Here is a 21,560-nt window from a genome sequence, read left to right as displayed (position 1 = left end):
TTTTTAGAGTCTTATCATGATACTCTTTAATAGCAGTACATCTGGATCCAAACCGAATCCACCTCAGTTTCCGTTCACACTGTACATGGCACTTTTTTCTCTTTTCAAAATAAAATCCGATATATCAGAGATATTTGGCCAGTGACGTCACAGACACTTTGACAAAATGAATTTGACGGCAGACGTGTCGTTGGCATGCCAGATGATCCACAACCAATCAAAACCCATTTCAGAACAACATCACACACTCACAATAATTATACATTCATCTTTCAAATCAGGAAATAAACTCATGGCGAAAGCACAACGGACAAAATCACTGCAACACAAACTCTCAATATGCACATGCATGGGTGTATTTAACCACACGATATCACGCTTCATTTGTATTTTTCAGATAGGCCACTTGAATTTGTTCTGAAATTAATATAAAAACAAAACAGTTCAAATAAACAGGACAGGAGATGCATTTCCTAATTTTAAATATATTCCTCCCATGAACTCAATTTGTTCAAACTTGTAAAAAATCTGCAGAAAAAATACCTGTATGACACTGAATCCTCCTGTTAGCTCAAATAACACCCCAAAATCACACAACCAGCTAAAATAAACACCTACAGACAGAAAATTATGTTCATTTAATATATCTATACACATGAGGAGACATTTGCATACGCTTCTGACAATGAAAAATAATGTTTCAACTCAACAGGCAACACTTTACAACATTTAGACGTGTACAGCAAATTTTGTCACCCATGATAAAATCAAAACAAGTTTATCTTTACTTTCCCGACATACACACAATAAAATATCTTTAAATTAGGCCAGAAACATATCTATACGCAAGTACGTGAATGTAGACACCATCTGAAATGTCTCAGCGTTGACGCAGCAGACTAGTGTACTTGTGTGGAGTATATTTCTGGTGTTTAGTGTACTTCAGTGCATGTAGACAGCAGCAGCAGGGGCTGTACGTCATCAAGATCAGACCAGACTGAATGGCTTTTATTATTTTCTACGATGCGGCCATATCATATGGAAGCCTGTTTCCACCACTGAATAAAAAAAGTTAATTGCGATTTTTTATCTCACAATTCTGACTTCAGTTGTGAATTGTGAGTTACAAAGTCAGAATTGTGGGATATAAACTTGCAATTACAATAAAGAAAGTCAGAATTGCGAGACATAAACTCACAATTACGCTAAATTGTCAGAATTGCATGAGAAAAAAATCTGAATAGCAAGATGTATACTTGCAATTGTGAGAAAAAGCCAGAATTGTGAGATATAAACTCAGAATTTTTTACTTTTTCTCAATTGCATGATTTAACTCGCAATTACGATAAAAAAGTCAGAATTATGAGAGAAACTCGCAACTACGAGGAAAAGTTAGAATTACGAGATAAATTTGCATTAATAAGAAATAAAATCAGAATTTTGAGATACAAACGTGCAATTCTGACTTTTTCTCTCATAATTGTGATATAAACTCACAACTGCAACTTATAAAGTCAGAATTACAAGATACAAATTAACAATTATAAGAAAAACTTAGAATTGCGAGAAAAACTTGCAATTTTGAAAAAAAAAATTCTAAATTGTGAGTTTATATCTCTCAATTTTGAATTTATTTCTTGAAGTTGCAAGTTATAAAGTCAGAATTGCGGTATATAAACTCTTAATTGCAACAAATAAAATCATAATTGCAAGATATAAACTCGCAATTTAGACTTTTTCCTCACAATTCTGATTTTGTACCTCACAATTGCAAAAAAAGTCAGAATTTTTTTTGTTTTGTTCAGTGGTGGAAAAAGCTTCCACAGTATCACGTCCTGTCATATTGCACAATTTCATGTACGATCTTCCAGTGGAATGTGATGAAACTGACATATTTCCACTTACTGGAGCAGTAGAGCATTCCAAAAGAAATCGGACACGCGCTCGGTTCTGCTGCACGATGGATCACTACAACCTACGAGAAGCCGACGGCGAGAGTTTTAGAGGAAGGAGGCACGGAGAGGAAGCAAAGGCCATTCAGTTTTCCCAGGAAGAGTTTGCACATGGACGCGTAGCAGCTAGAACTAGGGTTATCAAGACATCTTTAACCCTTAAACCGAGAGAGACAAACACCAAATGAAGTCCGTTTCGGCTACATCGATGACAAAGTTTACAAAGGCAAGAATGAAGTCAAAGCGTGTCGGTGTTCTTCTTCTAGCTAAATCATTAGAAAAAGCAGAAAATGTAAACTGGATAAGCGTTATCGCCTTGTTTCGGTGGAAGTCACCGGAGAATCGGACCTACGCTAACAATAAAAGCTGTCATCGCTAATGTCTACATCTCTAAATGGCCGTTTGAGTTTAAAAGTATGATTTCAAGAAAATTAAAGTGTTTTAATTTTAAAATTAATAATAATAAAAAAAACATTAATATCACCTGAATTTGTATTTTTTGTGTTCAGCTAAAAATATACAGATAAAATGTAAAATTAAAAAAATGAAAATAAATAGCTGAATTTTCTCAATAAATAAATAAATAATTTGAAATAATAATTCTTCTCACCCAGATTAGGTCAAAAACTCACACTCCAAAAACATTATATTTGTTTTTACATTTCATAACATCATAACATCTGATTTACCGTAAAGGCATCAAAATCTAGTTTTAATCTAAACTGGGCAAGTCAAAAGAGAATAACCCCCTCTAAATGAATAAATAACAGACTTTCAATGAATAAATAAAGCAAACATGTCGTAGTCGCCTCCACCTGCACCCTGAGCGTGTCCTGCGTGTTTCCGTGGCGACTCAGGGTCAGAGGTCACAGGTGTGGTGGGGTCACATGAGGACGTTGGAGCGGGTGTCGGGGAGCCGCAGACCCACCAGGCCTCCGGCGACCAGCACAGACGACGCCAGCAGGATCGGGATGGATTTCGTGATTCCCACCAATGACCCAAATATTAGATTCCCCAAGACTGCAGCCAGCTTACACATGGCATTACAAAAGCCGAAGCCAGTTCCTCTGCAGGAGACAGACACAGCCAGTGTTAGCAGTACTAGCAGCCCTAGCACTTTGATATCTAAAGGACAGAAGCTGATCATTTCAGCTACAGCCAAACTACACTTTAGATGAAGCTGTTAGCTACAAACTACACTGAAGCTATTTATGGGGCACGTTATTTTAAATAATATAATTATCAGACTAGACCTTTCACTTAAGCAGAGCAGTGTTTATTTAGCACAAAAATTAGGATATTACATTTACATTACGTTTGTCAATGTCAATCTATATTTTTCAATGTCAATGTATACATTTCTATTAAACACAACTAAGAAAATGGTAAAATAAACTATAAAAAATTAACTATAAGTTACAAATAAGTATAAATTATTTAAATTATTAAATCAAATAAATGTAAAAATTGATATATTTAATGCAACTGATAAAACTGAAAAATAAACTATATAAATAATAAAGTATAAATCATATAAATTAACAAATTAAGTAAATATAATAAACTATTTTGTTTTTTATATGATTCTAATATATGTAATTACATCAAAAACAGCAGTATTTATCTACACTAAATATGCAGCATAAGGAGATCTAGGAACAAAATAATAATTATTTAAATAAGGTGAAAAAATATTTTTTTATCCATTTTTTAAAAGCTATTTTTTAAAAAAAGCTAATAATAACTTTCATTACTTTTCGTTTTAAATGTAATTTTTGTTGAATTTATGTCCTTTTGTCCTTTGTATTTGTTTTTTTATATATATTATTAAGTTTTTTTATTTGTTTAATTATTTTTTATTTCAGTTGTAGTTTACTTTTTTTAAAGTTTATTTTTCAGTAATTTTCATGTGCCTTGAGTCAACTGAAAGCATCTGTGTTTATTAGTGATTGCATGTATCTGTGTGTCCATGTACCTCCTGTTGGTGGGATACAGTTCGGCCGTCACCACGTCCAGTGAGTTCCAGGCCGATATACTGAGTCCGTTATAAAGGCAGAGCATCGCTATCATCATGGACTCACTGGTGCCGAACCACAGAAAGAAACAGCTGATGCCGGACAACACCATCGAGCCGCCTGAACACAAAATACACAGTCAACAATATGATATCAGATGAGTACATTTCATTTAGTATTTGGTGAATCTGGTGAAGTGACAGACCTAACATGCTCAGACGGCCCACTTTATCCATGAGGAGGGCGGAGACTATGTTGCCTGGCAACACGGCTAGTGTTCCAAGGAAGTTGATGAAATACACCCAGTACGCGCTGTAGTCGTCATCAAACGTCATCTGACAGCCGGTCTTGTTGTGCGCAAACGTGGAGTTGATCACAGAGGAACCGATGAATTTCGAGTCATCAATATCTGAACGAGACAGACGGGAGACGATGAGTTACACGACAGATGCTCAACTTACAAATCCATTCAAACATTTTTATTTCTTTAAAAAATTATTTAAAACCTACAGAAAATAACAAAGTGCTGTACAATTAAGACAGACAGACAGATATTTAGAATGATAGATAGATAGATAGATAGATAGATAGATAGATAGATAGATGTTGTACTGCCCCCCTCTGGTGACAGTTTGAAATACATCTGTCTCTTTCACACAGGAGGGTCTTTAGGGAGTTTAACCTCTGAAAACCTATTAGTGAGTTTGAGCGTGTGCAGCAGATCTCCAGCTCTCTCACACTTTCACTCGCAACTCATTTCCAGCTCATTTCATTTCTGTAGCAGCTCTGAAACGGCTTCATTAGAGACATGAACTCAATTTCCCATGAGGCCCCTGCTCTCTCTCTGCCGTCTGTGTTTGTGTTTGTTCTGCTGAGTTGTTAAGTTTGTGGAAGTGTGTAAGGTGGCTTTTCCTGAGTCAGCCAGACCCCGAAATGACCCGACCGCTGTCTGCTCTCTCTCTCTCACACACACACACACACACACACACACACACACACACACACACACACACACACACACACACACACACACACACACACACACACACACACACTTATAAATCAACATCAACAGCCTCAAACAAGCTCCATAATTCAAACTCAAAGCATTTAACTTTTACTAATATCAGAACATTCTTAAATAGAGTTCCAAACTGCTTTAATTTAATTTGAAAAAAAAGAATTCCTGTTTCTATGGTAACAGTATCTCTCAGTGGATCTCTCTTCAGCATTATGGATACTGAAGCCATTCACTGGGAATTCAACAATCAGATCAGCAAAAATGTGAATCTACACAGATTTGTAAACATGCATAAGTGTGTCTTGCAATGTTTATACATGCCTATGACTAAAATGATTTGCTCCATATAGATAATGCATGTCACTGACTGAACCCTTGAGCTCCATAAAGTTCTCATGCTTGAGGTATTCTGGGTAAAATCATTGTTCAGCTGTTATTGTGGCTATTTCAGGTCTTCATATAATCGGTGCCCTCGGCTTTTATCTTTCATCCTGTTTTTCATCTAATGCATCTGCTTGTCTTTTTGCCTTCAAATGCATATAAATTAGAATCAATTTCAACTTCAAAGTCTGTGCTTTCTCGTCGCTGGTGAGCTGCAGTGAGATATTTAAACATCAAACATGAAGCTCTCGCTCACATCACTGATACCTACAGATCTCACACTGAGCCCACTACAACAAAGAGCCTTTTCCCTTCTTTTTTCTTTGCTTTTTTCCTGCTAAAATGGAAGAATGGTAGAGTTTGATGCCCCAAATAATTAAGATCCCACTGTCCACCGTGTCTATGGGCCTATCACACTTTACAGACTCCCCTTGAGCCAATCAGAGTGCACTGACTTTCCATCAGCCAATTAACTTCTGCCCTCTCAAACACACAGACAGCCATTATGGAAGCTGAACAGGCCTGAACTTTCAGAGAAACACACTGTTAATGAGATCAGCACTGGATGGCCAAAGACCGCGGAAAATATAGATTTTATTATTCAATAACTCAATTCTCTACACGTGAAAAGCAACATTTCACTTAAAAAAATTGTGTTAATTGAATTCTAATTTTAAGATTATATATGTACACATCAACATTCTAACATTATTTCACACACACACACACACACACACACACACACACACACACACACACACACACACACACACACACACACACACACACACACACACACACACACACACAAACATATATATATATATATATATAGCCCTAAAAATGAGGTACTGTTAGTCGATTTCAACACACTCGTACCTGTATTATAGAAGAATGCTTCTATGATGGTGCAGTTCTTGAAGAAAGAACCGATGGAGCTGACGTCCTCAAAGTAACAGCTCTGAAAGGTGGAGTCGATGAAAGTCACAGACTTAAACTTCATGCCAATGAACCTGAAATAAAGAACAAGACTGGTCAGGACACAACTAGCCAGCTCAATGAACATTAAAATAGTACTGAGAAAGAATCAAGATCAGCTCAATCTGCCATTTGCCACAAATAAGAAAATAATCAGCAACAAAAATCAAATCTCTTTTACATCTCAGTTGCTTCTCTTAATTAACAATTGGATTAAATGGAGGTCATTCGGAGATGTTTACTGAAGTCTCCTTCTCAGATGTTTCTCCATCCAGTTGTTTCCATAATCTAGTGATTTCTGTCACTGTGATTTGTCTGTGTGTGTGTGTGTGTGTGTGTGTGGAGTCTGATCTCCTCTGCTCATAAATGAGCTTCACAGGAGCTGAACGCTACAACAACACGATAAGAGCTTGATCTCCAGGAGAGAGGGATGAGGAAAAAAGGAGGAGTGGACGGAGATCATAAACAAAAAGAAAGAGAAAGAGATAAGAGCGTTTTAATTTCCTGGCCCTGCGTCTGGATGAGACATTACCTCAACGGCGGGATGTTATTTATGAGAGAGATCAGACCGCTGAGAACAATAACACACACACACACACACACACACACACACAGAACGTAAACATTATGACCAGCATTAACCGCAGCTGAAGATGGGCTCTATTTCTGCTCATCCCTTCTGCAAACACGTTTAGTCTCAGGATTTTATTTCAGCTGAAGTAGATAAGATGAGAACATGGAAAGGCCTCTCACAGTTCACTGGCGTGTGCAATCTCACTTTTATATCCAGGGGAAACCTGACTCTTCTTGCTCTTTTGAAATAAGAGCTTGATTTCTAACATTCACAACCCAAAACTTCCCAGTGCCAGCTTCATTTACTAAAAACAAACCCCAGGAAACCAGGAAAATGATTATGGCATTACAATCATGAGTCCATTAACATATGACCACCCATATTTACATATCAGTACTTACAGCCAATCCCATTCCAAGTGAATAGCACTTTCCTGCAAAACTGAATTGTTCCAGCATAATTCATTAAAAACCATATAACCTTATTTCGCCATGAAATAAGAATTCGCCATTTTGCCTTTTTTTCTCTAAATTTTTAGACTTTTTTGATATAAACTTGCAATTCTGAAATGATAGACTTGCAATTGCGGAAAATGTCAGAATTGTGAGATAAAATGTCATGGTTACTTTTTTTATTTTTTATTTTGTGGCTTTAAAAAATTCTTTAAAAAAAGACTTAGAATTCAAAGAAAAAAACAATCGCAACAATTCCAAGATGTAAACTCGGAATTCCAAAAACGGTCAGAATTGCATTGTGTATAAACTCAGAATACTGAAGAAAAAAGAATTCTATACATCAGGCAGAATCACGAAATTTAAACTTAGGATTCCAAGAAAAACAGCGAGAACAGCAAAATTTAATATAAACCTAGAATTGTGGAAAAAATTATCATTGTGAGATATAATCTCAATTCCAAGGAAAAAGTCAGAATTGCGAGAAGTAAATGAAGAATTCTAAAACAAAAAAAATGTCAGAATTGTCAAATGTTTATAACGCACAAAAGGATCATGTTATCATAAAAGCACAGCAGAACAACGGCCTGTTTATGGATGGTGGGAAACAGTAATCAAAAACTAAATTATGTCTGTTTTTGGTGCAAAAAAAAAAAATGGAGATAATAAGAGTAATTCAAGATATACGATATATCAAGAAGATGCAGAATATGATCTTCAATATGAGAACACAGACATACTGTCCCACACAGACTGACCTGTCGTTGATAAACACTCCGTTTTTATGGATCTGGTTCTCCAGGGTGAAATTAAAGGTGAAATCTTCGATTGTCTCGTTGTTGTGGATCTTCACGCGGGACGCATACTCGTCTGCCTGCAGGTGCTTTATGACGTCAGGGAACCAGACAGACAGACCGTAGTACCTGCGCACAGGAAGTGACATCATCAGAGCGCTGACGTGTGACATCTGAGTGACTAACAGGGACTGAAGCTGGCTGAGGTGTGTGTGTGTGTGTGTGTGTGTGTGTGTGTGTGACACAGGTGGTGACACCAGCGCTTAGTTAATTAATTTCTCCACCTCAGCGGTGGCCTTCAGTCTGACAGAGAGCAGCGATAGAGGCATCTGTTCTCTCTTTAATTAGTGTGTGTGTGTGTGTGTGTGTGTGTATGTGTGTGTGAATTTCTCTTTTATTTTGTATTGAAGTGTTTAGCTTGAGTTGGTCTGTGACAGAGTGAAGACACAGGTTTATTTAGACTAAAAACAAAAGAGACGAGGTGGAAATAAGACAAGAAAAGAGAAATAAAATAGAATAGAAATAAGGCAAAAAGCCACGTTTTACAGTGATTTTACTTAAGTTTAGGGGTGTTGTTAACTTGAAACCCCCTTAACCGTGGAAACCCCATTAAAACTATTAAAAATTGCTGTTATTCGTTGAAATAAAGCTGAAATAAAATATAAATATTACATTTAAAAAATTAAGTGAAAATGAAAAATGTTGCCTTCACAACTAACCAAAATAAAATAAGTTTAAGGTGAAGCATTGTTACATAGCTACAACTAAAAACTACATAGAAATATTTAATGAATACAAATTATAAATATAAAAAACTTCAACTTATTTTTTTTTCAGCTAGTTTAACATTTCTCATTTTCATTTAGTTTAACTTGATATAATAACTAAAAAATAACTAACTAAAAACTATAACTAACTAAAAAATAACTAAAAATGAGATAAAAAAATTTATAAAAATAAATAGACATAAATGATACAAATACACCACAAAATTACTAAAACTTCCAACTAAAATAAAAATTCAAACTGAAAATTTAAAATCTAGTCTAAATTAGAATTGTAATAAATATTATTGGGGTTTAGTGGGTTTAATCAAATCAGTATACAGTAAGCACACTAAGTATACTTAGTATACACTAAGATAGAGTAATAATGATAATGACTATTAGCAAATATTTCTAATAAACAATTCTTCTGTCAGTTACTGTATATAGTTCATTAATCTAACTGTGGATTATTTATTTGGACTATTAATATCAATTTGAATTTAAATGTTTACTGGATATTTTACAGAACTCATCCCAACTGGTTTTAGAGCTGGAACTATCGGTTTTAGACTAGACTAGACTAGACTAGAATAGAATATGTCTCAGAAAAGCCAGGTCAGAGGAGTTTTAGTGTAATTTTATGAGTAAACCAGGCTTTTACACATGAGTGTGGACATAAGGCCTCCCGCAGAGCTCTGTCTCTGAGCCCATCCATCCAGGCTTAAGCTCTAATAAATACAGTAATTAAACAGTGACTGGTCCCCCTCATGCAGCTCCACCCCTGGGCCTAACCACTGCAAGACAGCTACTTAAAACACAGGGATTACAGGGACAACACTTCATTACATTTCCAGAGAGCAGCAGAGAGAGATTGAGAGGAAGAAAAACAGTGTCTACTGATTGGAACCAGGCCAAACAGAATAGAATAGAATAGAATAGAATAGAATAGAATAGAATAGAATAGAATAGAATCTGATGATACTGTACTCTAAATGGCATGCAAACAATGTGTGATCACTATAATCACGGCTCTGCTGGGTGATAATGTGTGTAACTACAGGGGTAATGAATCAGGGGTTGGTCCAGCCAATCAGACGCGGATATTAGAGCCAAATAGTCTCACCCAAACGACAGCGAGAACCAAACCACGGCCAACTTTACAGTGTTGTCCTTAACCCAGCAATCCAAGAAATTCAGCAACATCAGCAAAAACACAAAAAAAAAAAAAAAAAAAAAAAAAAAAAAAAAAAAAAAAAAAAAAAAAAACACACACACAAAAAAAAAACACAGAGAGAGTCAAACTAATGCATAAAGTGGTAATAAAACACCTGCATGTAATGGGATCTGATTTCATTTCATCACAGCATTAGGAAATGCAAAGGCAAAGATGAATCAGCAGAACATTTGGTGCGTATGAGTCCCAGCTGAACTTTAGAGTGACTTATTCATCTTAAATGAGAGGCGTTTATGCAAACGGTTTCATGTTTCAAGCTGCAACTCTTTTTTTTCTGTGTTCAATGTCAGCACTGAGATTTTGCCCTAAGATGCAAATCTTTTTTTGTGGCTAAACAGTACAAACATATATATATATATATCCATCTAAAAATTTATAATATAAAATATATATTTTTTATAATAAATAATTTTAAAAAATTATATTATATACAATGCATATACATAATGAGTTTTGAAAAATTCTTGAAAAGTATTAAAATATGTAATATATAAAATTGATGTTTTTTTAATCAATATTTTAAATAAATAAATCTACCTCTTGCTATCTAATTTCTTCATCATTATTTTCATTTTTTATATTGTTTAACCACAAAAATTATTGTTAACTCAATTTAAACTCCATATATATACTAGTGCTGTCAAATGATTAATCGCATCCAAAATAAAAGTTTTTGTTTACATAATATATGTGTGTGTACTGTGAAAAATATGCTATGTTTATATATTAAATATATTTATATATCATATAAAATATAAGAATATAAATATATAAATTTATATACATGTAAATATTTTCAAAATATATACTGTATGTGTGTATATATATATATAGATATATATATATATAAACATAATAAATATACACAGTACACACACATATATTATGTAAACAAAACTTTTATTTTGGATGCGATTAATCATTTGACAGCACTAATATATATATATATATATATATATATTAGTGTGGGATCTACAGGAGATCTGAGGGTTTGTTCACTCACTCCGCGCAGTTCGCTCTTAATCCTGAATAAGACTTTGGCCACGGGGTTTGCCGACTCAGACTGCATCTCCACCAGCTCATCCAGCTGCTTGGGGATCTTTATACGGTTGACCTGCAGGTGGAGACAGAGAGACGTCACGTTCCCAGTGCAGTTTGAGCGAGTGGGGTCAAGAGGTCAAGCTGGTCAGCTCTGGCTGACTGTAACCACCGCTGGTTGTGTGTGTGACTCACAGTAAAGACTTTCTCGGGCTCACCGCGCGCACGCATGTTTGTGTCATGAATCTGTTTGAGAACCATCCACGCCTCGTCATGCTTTCCCATCTGGAGATGAGAGAAAACACAAATAAAGTATACAGCACTTCTCACAATACACATCGTTACACATCGCTTCAAAGCAGCTTTACAGAAAATCATAAACTTAATGTTAATGTTAATAATATCTCAATATCTCTTAGTCACATTCATCAGATTAGAGCTTGATGATAATATAGTTCCATTTTGCGATGATGTAAACAATCAACAATTTAAACAATATAAACAATTTGCCATCACAGGAATACGTTATATTTTAAAATATATTCAAGTAGACACCATTTATTTTAAATTGTAATAATATTTCACAGCAAAAATTACTTTTTAAAACCCACAACGGAATCACCAAAACACTAACAAAAATTAATATAAAAATCTATATAAAATGTAACTAAAATATAAATATATATATATATAAAAAAATATACAAAAATATATAATAATAAATTTAAAATAATAAATAAAATAATAATAAAATAATTATAATAAAAATAATATAAATATAACAACAACAACAACAAATAATAATAATGATAGCAAAATAACACAATTTCACATTTACACACACACACACACACACACACACACACACACACACACACACACACACACACACACACTCGTTACCTCCAGGTAGAAGCGTGGACTCTCTGGCATGAATGTGAGCGCCACAACCGCAGAGACGCAGGGCAGAGCGCAGACGACCACAAACACACGCCAGCTGTGGAACTGATACGCTGAACCCATGCTGAAACTCCAGCCTACACACACACACACACACACACACACACACACACACACACACACACACAGCGGTAAACAACCACAAAGATTCACAAACACTGAAGACTGGAGTAATGATGCTGAAAATTCAGCTTTGCATCACAATAATAAATTACATTTTATACATACTTTTATACATACAAATATACTCACTTAGAAAACATCTATTTTAAATTGTAAAGTTTTCATTAAATAAATGCAGCCTTGGTGAGCAGAAGAGATTTCTTTCAGAAACATTACAAATCTCAGTGACCCCAACCTGTTGAATGTTAGAACAGAGTAAATGTTAACTTTTTTTTTTTTCATTTGCTTTTGCCCAAAATTACCCACTTACATATGATGTAAAACCTTTTCTTTTTTTTTTAGGAAAATGTAGATTTCTAACTGCCCCAAGTGAAAAATGTGCTTGTTCTGTGTTAAACATGACATTCAACTTTAACCTGTTGTTTGAAATGTATTGTTGTAATGTATTTGTATTATAATCATTTATGTACAATTTACAGGCACAAAACGTCTATGGCATTACTGGTAAAATGATGGTATCATAATATTATGGTACTTTGATATACAGTTTGAATGACAAAACAAAATAACATACCAATTACATAAAAATAATAATATACTTTTAAAAAAAAAGTTTTACCATGGCACCTCATCAAAAACAAAAAACAAAACAAAACATCGTATTGCCATAGTAACATCCCCAAAACAAACATATTTCCATGGTACCATGTCCAAAATGCCATACTTTTTAATTGTATCATTGATATAATACTATAATTTATTTTTATACTTTTTTTTTTTATAAAAGATTTAAATTACATTTTATTTTTCTGTTTTCATTTTATATTAAATTTAATTTAATATAAAATTTATATTTAATCTTTTGTAATTTTGTTGTGGTTTTGCCATTTGTATTTTTTTTTTTTTTTTTTTTTACATTTAAAAAAAATATATATTTTTAAAATTAAGTTTTACTGTATTTTGTTTTAGTTATTTTAGTACTTTTCATCTTAAATTAAATAAAAATGGGAAATGTTGCCTTGGCAGCTAGCTGAAATAAAATAAGGTTAAGGTTTTTTAATTCATTTGATTTCAGTTAATGAAATATTTTTATGGTTTAAATCTCATTTTTAGTTTTCCCCTGAACAGTACCATGGTGTTTTTTGGTTTTGTTTGTAACACAAGCAAATGTGGTTCAGTACACAAGTGGTTTCCACAAAAGAAATCCTATGAAAACCCTCCGACACATAACACAACAAATAATAATGTTTGTTTGTGTGTGTGTTTTTTTTTGTGTGTGTGTGTGTGAAGAGGAGTCGATTAAGAATGCCTGCAGGAGTAATACTGCTGAAAAAACACTCTCACTGAAAAATAATCATTAAAGTTGGTATCATTTTCGCGCAGAATGTCTAGAGGCGGAGCGGCACAAAATGTCTAGCGTCACCATATGTGTGTGTGTTTTTTTTTTTTTTTTTTATTCAGACGTGTTTGATTCAGACACAGAGAAACAGTGAGCGATGGAGCCGAGCGCGATGCTTACAGGACAGCTGCAGGGCAACGAAGAGTACAAATGAAGATGCCTTAGAGGACAGAAAGGCCTTAGACCAGAAAAATGCTTTAAAGGAAGATTCTGTCATCATTCACTCACTCTCATGTCACTTCAAACCCTTTAGAAGAATCTTCACGCTGCTCTTTTCAGTGGATGAGACTGTTGAGCTCCAGAAAGGACAGAAAAGCACCTTGAAAGTAGTTGATATGATTTGTGCAACATATTAAGAGATTATTTCTGAAGATGACTTTCTCATGTGTGTCAAAAGTCAACTAAAATAATAAACAGCAAAAGATAAACATAAACACAAAATAACAAAATATTCACTAACAGATCCAACAACCTCCCAAAATACAAAAATAAATGTTTTTTTTCTTTTCAATATTCAACATGTACCGTGCCAAATTCATGAATCGTGCTGTATGGAGAACCAAACCTGCAAAACAAAATGCATGCTAAATGAAACAATACAAAATGAAAAGAAATGAAACAAAATGAAATAAAACGAAAATTGAAATTAACACACATACATGTAAACATATTACATCCTTAAAGCTGCTCATTTACTCTCACTCTATCTGTATGCTATCCGACCTAACAACATATAAGATCACAGAAACATGTCTCAGTGAGAGCACACTGGAAACAATGAGTCAAAGCTGCCTTCAAGTGCACTTACGTCTCAAAGGCTGCTCTTCCAGAGCTCAGGAAAAATAACGGCATACTCAACAAAGTCTCCTTTAAATGTATCATGTTCATCTCAGACATTTCTCCTAATATTCTGCAGGGAAACACTCATTACAGGACTGCAGCACAGCGCTGTGTGTGTGTGTGTGTGTGTGTGTGTGTGTGAGAGGAATAACCCTGTGGGTTTGTGTTTATCAGTCACCATAGAGAATCTCATTATATAGATTATGTGTGTAATGGAGTGTGTTCATAGACCAGGGAGTCTACAGACACACACCAGGGAACAAAAGTTGGAGGTTGCATCTGAAATTTTAATCAACTTTGCGTTTGCCAAGTGCAGAACGCACACACACACACACACACACACACACACACACGAAAGCGCCTTCACTAAAGCCAAACACCTTCACCTCCCCCTAACCGTGTCCTACAGAGACATAGCCACAGAACCATAACCCCACACACCAAAAAACGCTGCCTCCTGACCACAAAAAACACTGCTAAAACAAGAGACGCTAATCAATTGACCTCAATTACAGCACAGTATCTCACAGAAGAGCATCAGCGCCGTTATTTCTGCTCCTGTTTACACTCTCTCACGGGAAATCACGCATCATATTCCACTCATAATGAGATGATGAAGGACACACAGGCTCCTGCAGGATCAGTTATGTGAAATCAGCACAAACATTTGTCTCATTCTGCACAATCTGCATCATGTTCAGTGTCGAAACTTAATCAGAACCTCATGCTTTATTAAAATACATACTGAACAATAAAAACACAAATTACAAAAAAACAAGTCAAACAAAGAAACCAAACATAATCCACTCAGCTGACCCCAAACTACATTATATTATATTATATTATATTATATTATATTATATTATATTATATTTGTGGATATAATGTAAATATTTTACAAAATTTAATAAAATATAATGTATATACATTATTTATAATAATAAATAAAAATGTACATTATTTATATATAATATACTCTTAATATTTTCTTTAAAAAGCTATATCATAATACAAAAATCTAAAATTTACATATATAGTTTTTTAGATCAAGAAAACATACATATATGTGTATATATAAATACACCTACATATATATATACATATATATATATTGGTTACATGTGTGTATATATATATAATATATATATATATATATATATATATAGATATATATATATATTATATATATATATATATATATATATATACCCCACACATACACAAATTTATTACATTTCATAATATATTTACATTATCTTTATATACAGATATATATATTCCCATAAACATATACATAAATATATGAAGTTTATTTAGTGAACCTATATTAGTTTTCATTTTAAACACATATAGTATAACATAATCCCATCCTTAAACTAAACAAATTCTCTATAAAAATATAAAAAAAAAAATAACAAAAAACATGCTTTAATTAAATTTATGTTATTTAAAATTATTTACAGCACAATACCACTTAGCAACCTCTCAGAACACCATAGCAAGCATTTAGAAGAAGGAAAAAAAACACCTTTGTATTAAAACACCATCAAAAAGCTCCAAAAATCTATAAAATAAAACCAATCTATAATCGCTGTGGTTTATGAACTAAAAAGAATGTGAAACGATGAGGGTAAAGGAGTCTCACTGATCAGTGTTTCTGCTCAGTCATGGGGTGATAAGGCTGGATATCCAGTAGAGGCGGAGCTGTCACTCACCGTAGTGTGGAATGATGGCCCAGGCCATGGCTGAGGCGTAGATCCCGCCCACCATCCAGAACATGCAGAGCCAGCTCAGGTGTTCACCGCGCTTCTCACGGGCCAGAAACTCTGCAAAGTACGTGAACACGATGGGAACCGCACCGCCAATCCTGCAAAGAAATTATGACATATTATATTTTTCAGCATCATTCCTCCAGTCTTCAGTGTCACATGATCTTCAGAAATCATTCTAATATACTGATTTGCTGCTCAAGAAACATTTCTGATTATTATCAATGATGAAATCAGTTGTGCTGCCTAATATTTTTGTGGATACTGTGATACATTTTATTTTTCAGGATTCACAGATGAATAGAAAGTTCAAAAGAACAGCATTTATTTCAAATAGAAATCTTTTGTAACCTTTGATCAATTTAATGCATTCTTAATAAATCTATATTCATTTTCTTTCTTTCTTTCTTTCTTTCTTTCTTTCTTTCTTTCCTTAAGGACCCCAAATTATTTGAACAGTAATGTAATTAAAATGATTTAAATCAAATAATTATTTAAATTATTTTGTATCAATAATATCCATCAACAGCATCATAAAACATCACCAAAAAATAAACATATAAACAAAACACACTTAATAAACACACAACATCATATTATAACATTTTATAATATGTTCTCAATCTTCACCTAAATGTAATAATGAATAATGAACAATTCATTATTATAGTAAACATTATTTGCTTGCTTATATCGATACATCAAATCTAATTATCACCAAGTAAAACAAGCAAGTATCAAAAATGACTAACAAACTTTTTGGCCTTCTAAGGAGATGTTCACATTCTTCTGAGTGTAAAATCTGTATTAGCATCACTAGCACCACCAAACAGATAATAATTATAATCTTAACAGAGAATAAATTAAACAAACAAATATATCAATGTAAATAAATGATCACATAAATACAGTTGAAGATGAATTGCATCTAGCTATTTTTGAACACAGTCTTATCTTGCAGTCGGTCGGTGTGACCTTTGACCCTCTGTTTGAGACGGACTGCAGTGACTGTGCTGCGGCGCTGATTCAGTCTGGAGTCACTGCGGGAGACCACGCTGAAATTCAATTAGCAATAAAACTCGCTCTCACTCTCTCTCTCTGCTCTTAAGTGTTGGGTCTGTGCCAGGAGGTTAAAACAACTGTGACATTGCAGAAGTGCTTGAAGAGAGACAGAGAGAGCGAGGGACGACGTCTGCCTGAAGGAGAGCGAGTGAGTCGCTCAGAGCTGCTATGTTCAATTCTGTGTTTATTATAGTTTCTAGTCGGATGTGGGATATTCCTGCTGTCCTGAAGTGATCCAATACTCGTTCAAATGAACAAAATGTCAGTGCTAGCATTTGTTCAGGACATGCATGGTTATCCAAAAAGATCATTTACAGCGTTTTATGCATATCTGTCTACATAAAATTTGCAACAGATTTATTTATCATGACATGCAATACTGGAACTTTGTCAAAATGATGCATTCATTTGCTTAACAGTAGTTTGTTTATTATTGCATTAGATCACATCGAAATCAAAGGCTGATTTCAAGTCTGGGCCAAATAATCGAGTTGAGCACACATGAACGGCATCATAAAATGATCAGTTTAATGTTAAATGTCACTATATTTTTTTTTATATGTATATATATATATATATTAGTGGTGTCAATCGATTAATTGCGATTAATCGCATTCAAAATAAATGTTTTGGTTACATAATATATGTGTGTATACTGTGTATAATTTTTATGTATATATAAATACAAACACATGCATGTATATATTTAAGAAAAATACGTTCTGTTTATAAATTAAATATATTTACATATAATGTAAAATATAAGAATATGAATATAAATGTATAAATTATTTTTAAAATATATATTGTATGTGTGTGAATTTAAATATATACAAAAAATATATACAGTACACATACATATAAAATGTAAACTAAAACTCTGACACTTTTGAAACATTGGAATTCCTATTCAAAAAGTGGGAATGCTGGGAAATGGGTAGTAACTTTATTGCTACTGTATTCTTTTACAGTAAAGAAAATGCATTCATTTAAAATTATAATACATTTAATGCATATTTTATGCATAATTCTTTTAAAAATGTCACGCATAAATAAATGCATGCATAAATTTCAACTTCATATGACCAACGCAAACTGACTGCACCAGGATTCTTTAATTGGCTCTGATAGAGAGTGTTCCTGACTGAAATCCTGAGCTTCTCATGGATAATCATTAAAGCATTTAGGTTCATGTACATTCATCCCAACAGAATATAAAGACAGCAGATGCTGAATTTGAGTGGTCTGACATGTCGACTTCAGGCTCTGCATTTTATTTTGGCCCTTGATTTTACTTTTTTTGCTCTTAATGGTGCAGAAACGACATGCTTCACCTTTAAGGCGAGAAACTACATGAAAAGCCTTTTTTTCATACACTGTTCAATTTTGAGATTTTGGCCTGTCTTCTTTCAGACTAGCACAAAGAAAACACACATTTAAGTGTTTATTTCATTGCACTGTATCTGTAAATTTCAATGCATGGATTTTGGATTCAAGTGTTATTTTAGTATCATTGATACACTATTACAGTTTTTCTTAACATTTGAAATTAGATTTTATTTTTAGATTTTCACTTTTCACTTTAATTTTAGTTTCAGTAATTTGGATGTTTTTGTCATTTTATAAATATTCCGTTATGTCTGTTTATTCATTTTAGTTTATTTGGTTTTAGTTATTTTAGTACTCCAATTTAAACTAAATGAAAATGTGGAAATATGAAAATGTGCCTTGACAACAAGCTGAATTAAAATAAGTTTAAGTTCTATGTTTTATTCTATTTCACTTAGTGTTTATTTTATTTCAAGTAAGGAAAATGCTTTCGTACGGTTTAGTTAACTATAATAATCCTGCTTTTAATGTATGCAAATGAGTGCGTATTTAATTAGATAATGCCTCATTTGAATACTTGCACATGACAGTTCAGAACATGTTTATCTTAAAGCTCAGTGAAGGAAAGCAGAAGACGGATGCACTATGAACTCACCCGAAGCCCGAGAGCATCCTGCAGAAGAGGAAGGTGCTGTAGCCCTGAACGAAGGACGACAGGAAGGCGAAGAAGCCGTTGACTGACATACAGACCAGCAGACACTGCCGTCGACCCACCTTATCTGACAGACCGCCCCAGAAGAACGCACCCACCATCATTCCCAGATACACCACACTGCCTGCACACACACACACAAATACTATGAGCTCAACATGAAACTGCTTTTCATTTTACTTCACACACACATGTGAAATGTGTGAAAGAGCACATACAGAGTCAGAATGTCAGGGTTACTTGTAGTGTACTAAAGCTAAAATTAAAATCATAAAAAATACATTTTTGTTACTTGATATAAAATAAACATTCATTTAAATAAAATACAATATGAAAAGCTGGTGATTTCAGCAAGTTGCCAAGGCAACATTTCGCATTTTCATTCTGTTTAACTAAAACAAAAATTAATAAAAACATAGAGACACATACAGGATGATAACAATGAACTAACTTAAACTGTGATGTTAAAAAGACATTAAAACATTAAAAAACCAATAAATAAATAAGTTTTGGGTCAGACCTCTTCTCATTTGTTTTGTTTAAGCATCATCTTTGTCCAGTGTTGTTTTAGTATTATTTATATACTGTTTTAATATTTATTAATACTTTTAATTATACTATAATTTTTTTATACTAACTTTTTTCTTTTGCTGTTTATTTCTATTTAACTATTAAATTAAACATATATTTTTATTTAAATCCATCATTTTAGTTTTAGAAACTGTAGTACTTAAAATTAAACTGGCTCATTTCAGTTAGTTGCCAATAATGCAACATTTATAATCTTCTATGTTTTTAAAGTTTTTCATCTAATATCTATATTTATTAATAATAATTGTAATTTGCTTTTATTTTAATACAATTAATTTGTTTTAGTATTTTTTTTTTTTTTTTTTTTTTTTTGCTTGTCGGCTTTTCTTAGTTATTTCTATTTAGCTTATTTTTTATTTATTTTTTTAGTTTTAGTAATTTTTTAGTAATTTAAATTTACCTATTTCAGTTCATTGCCAATAATACAAAATTCCTGAATTTCTAAAAGTTTTTTAAAGTCAAAGTTTTTCCATCTAATATTTTTATTTTGTTTTATTTCAGCTTCATTTCAATTTAAAATATATATATATTTTTAATTGTCTCAGATGTTTCTCATGCAATTTCTTTGAAGAAATAAAAAAGTGAGCTATCATCCAGTCAGAATATAGAACTCTATGAAGACAGTTTGAGATATTATTGAGATCTTATGTGAGATAACTGAGTATTTTTCTCATCTCTCACAGCAAGTCTTCATTTAACCTCATTGATGTTTAGGAGAAACAACTGAGATTTCAAGAGATCTCATTTCCAATGTAGTCATATAGTGACTGTAATATTGGTAGCTATTGTTTATGGATCAGTATTGATTGAGCTGTTCAATAACGGACTGTGACATAAATAACACACACTGCTGTTATTAGTTTTATTGACTGCTTTCCATCATCACAAGCCACAGTCCACTGGCACATTTAAAGGGACAGTTGACCCAAAAATGTCAACACATTTCTTGAAGAACATTACCATTATCTAAATATCTAAAAGGTTTTATATTAAGGTCAGTATACATGGAAAAACTAATGTAGAAATTCATTTTGAAACAAATTTCACTCAGAAACTGCTAGTAAGTTTCATAAATGATTACAAACAAACAGCAACACATTGAAACAACTGTAAAATTTTAAGCAGAGAGACTAAAATAGTATAATAATACAATAAAATTTGTTTTATTTACACTGTAAAAAAAGAATATGTATGATTTTCTAAATAAATGAAAGATTATTGAAGTACATTTTACAAGAAAATACTATTTTACTTAAAAATGTCACATTTAATTCAGTGTCACTTGTTGTTTCTTTATAATTATTCATAAAATTTATAAGCAATGTTTGAGTGAAAATTGTTTCAACAATTTTTTTTTTCAGTGTACAGCTTCATTAACACACAAAGTCATCTTTGTAGTGCATGTTCTTTTGTGTTTCGCAGAAAAACTGAAGTCATGCTTGTTTTGAACGGCAGGAGCATGAGAAAATGATGAGTAAACTTTCTTTTTTTGGTAAACTGTTACTTTAAGAAACGAAAAAAAAAAAATTGTTCATCATCAGTCATTGTCCACTTACACTTATTTTGTTT

General features: G+C 33.1%; 1 protein-coding gene across 1 annotated transcript in view; it reads right to left on the bottom strand.

Annotated features, from left to right (window-relative positions):
* The window catches only part of LOC109046223 (synaptic vesicle glycoprotein 2C-like), a 40,350-nt gene continuing 18,790 nt past the window's right edge, over positions 1-21,560 (bottom strand). The window contains exons 3-13 of the mRNA XM_042748287.1: positions 19,344-19,524; positions 16,244-16,395; positions 12,110-12,243; positions 11,402-11,491; positions 11,165-11,282; positions 10,058-10,130; positions 8,132-8,296; positions 6,249-6,382; positions 4,173-4,376; positions 3,928-4,087; positions 1-3,019 (exon numbers count right to left, since the gene is read on the bottom strand). Coding sequence (XP_042604221.1) covers positions 2,836-3,019; positions 3,928-4,087; positions 4,173-4,376; positions 6,249-6,382; positions 8,132-8,296; positions 10,058-10,130; positions 11,165-11,282; positions 11,402-11,491; positions 12,110-12,243; positions 16,244-16,395; positions 19,344-19,524 — 1,595 coding nt within the window. The 3' untranslated portion in view covers positions 1-2,835. The remainder of the gene's footprint in view (positions 3,020-3,927; positions 4,088-4,172; positions 4,377-6,248; positions 6,383-8,131; positions 8,297-10,057; positions 10,131-11,164; positions 11,283-11,401; positions 11,492-12,109; positions 12,244-16,243; positions 16,396-19,343; positions 19,525-21,560) is intronic.

The sequence above is a fragment of the Cyprinus carpio genome, chromosome B21, assembly GCF_018340385.1.
Source record: "Cyprinus carpio isolate SPL01 chromosome B21, ASM1834038v1, whole genome shotgun sequence".
Classification (NCBI taxonomy): Eukaryota; Metazoa; Chordata; class Actinopteri; order Cypriniformes; family Cyprinidae; genus Cyprinus; species Cyprinus carpio.
This window is presented reverse-complemented; position numbering and strand designations above follow the sequence as displayed.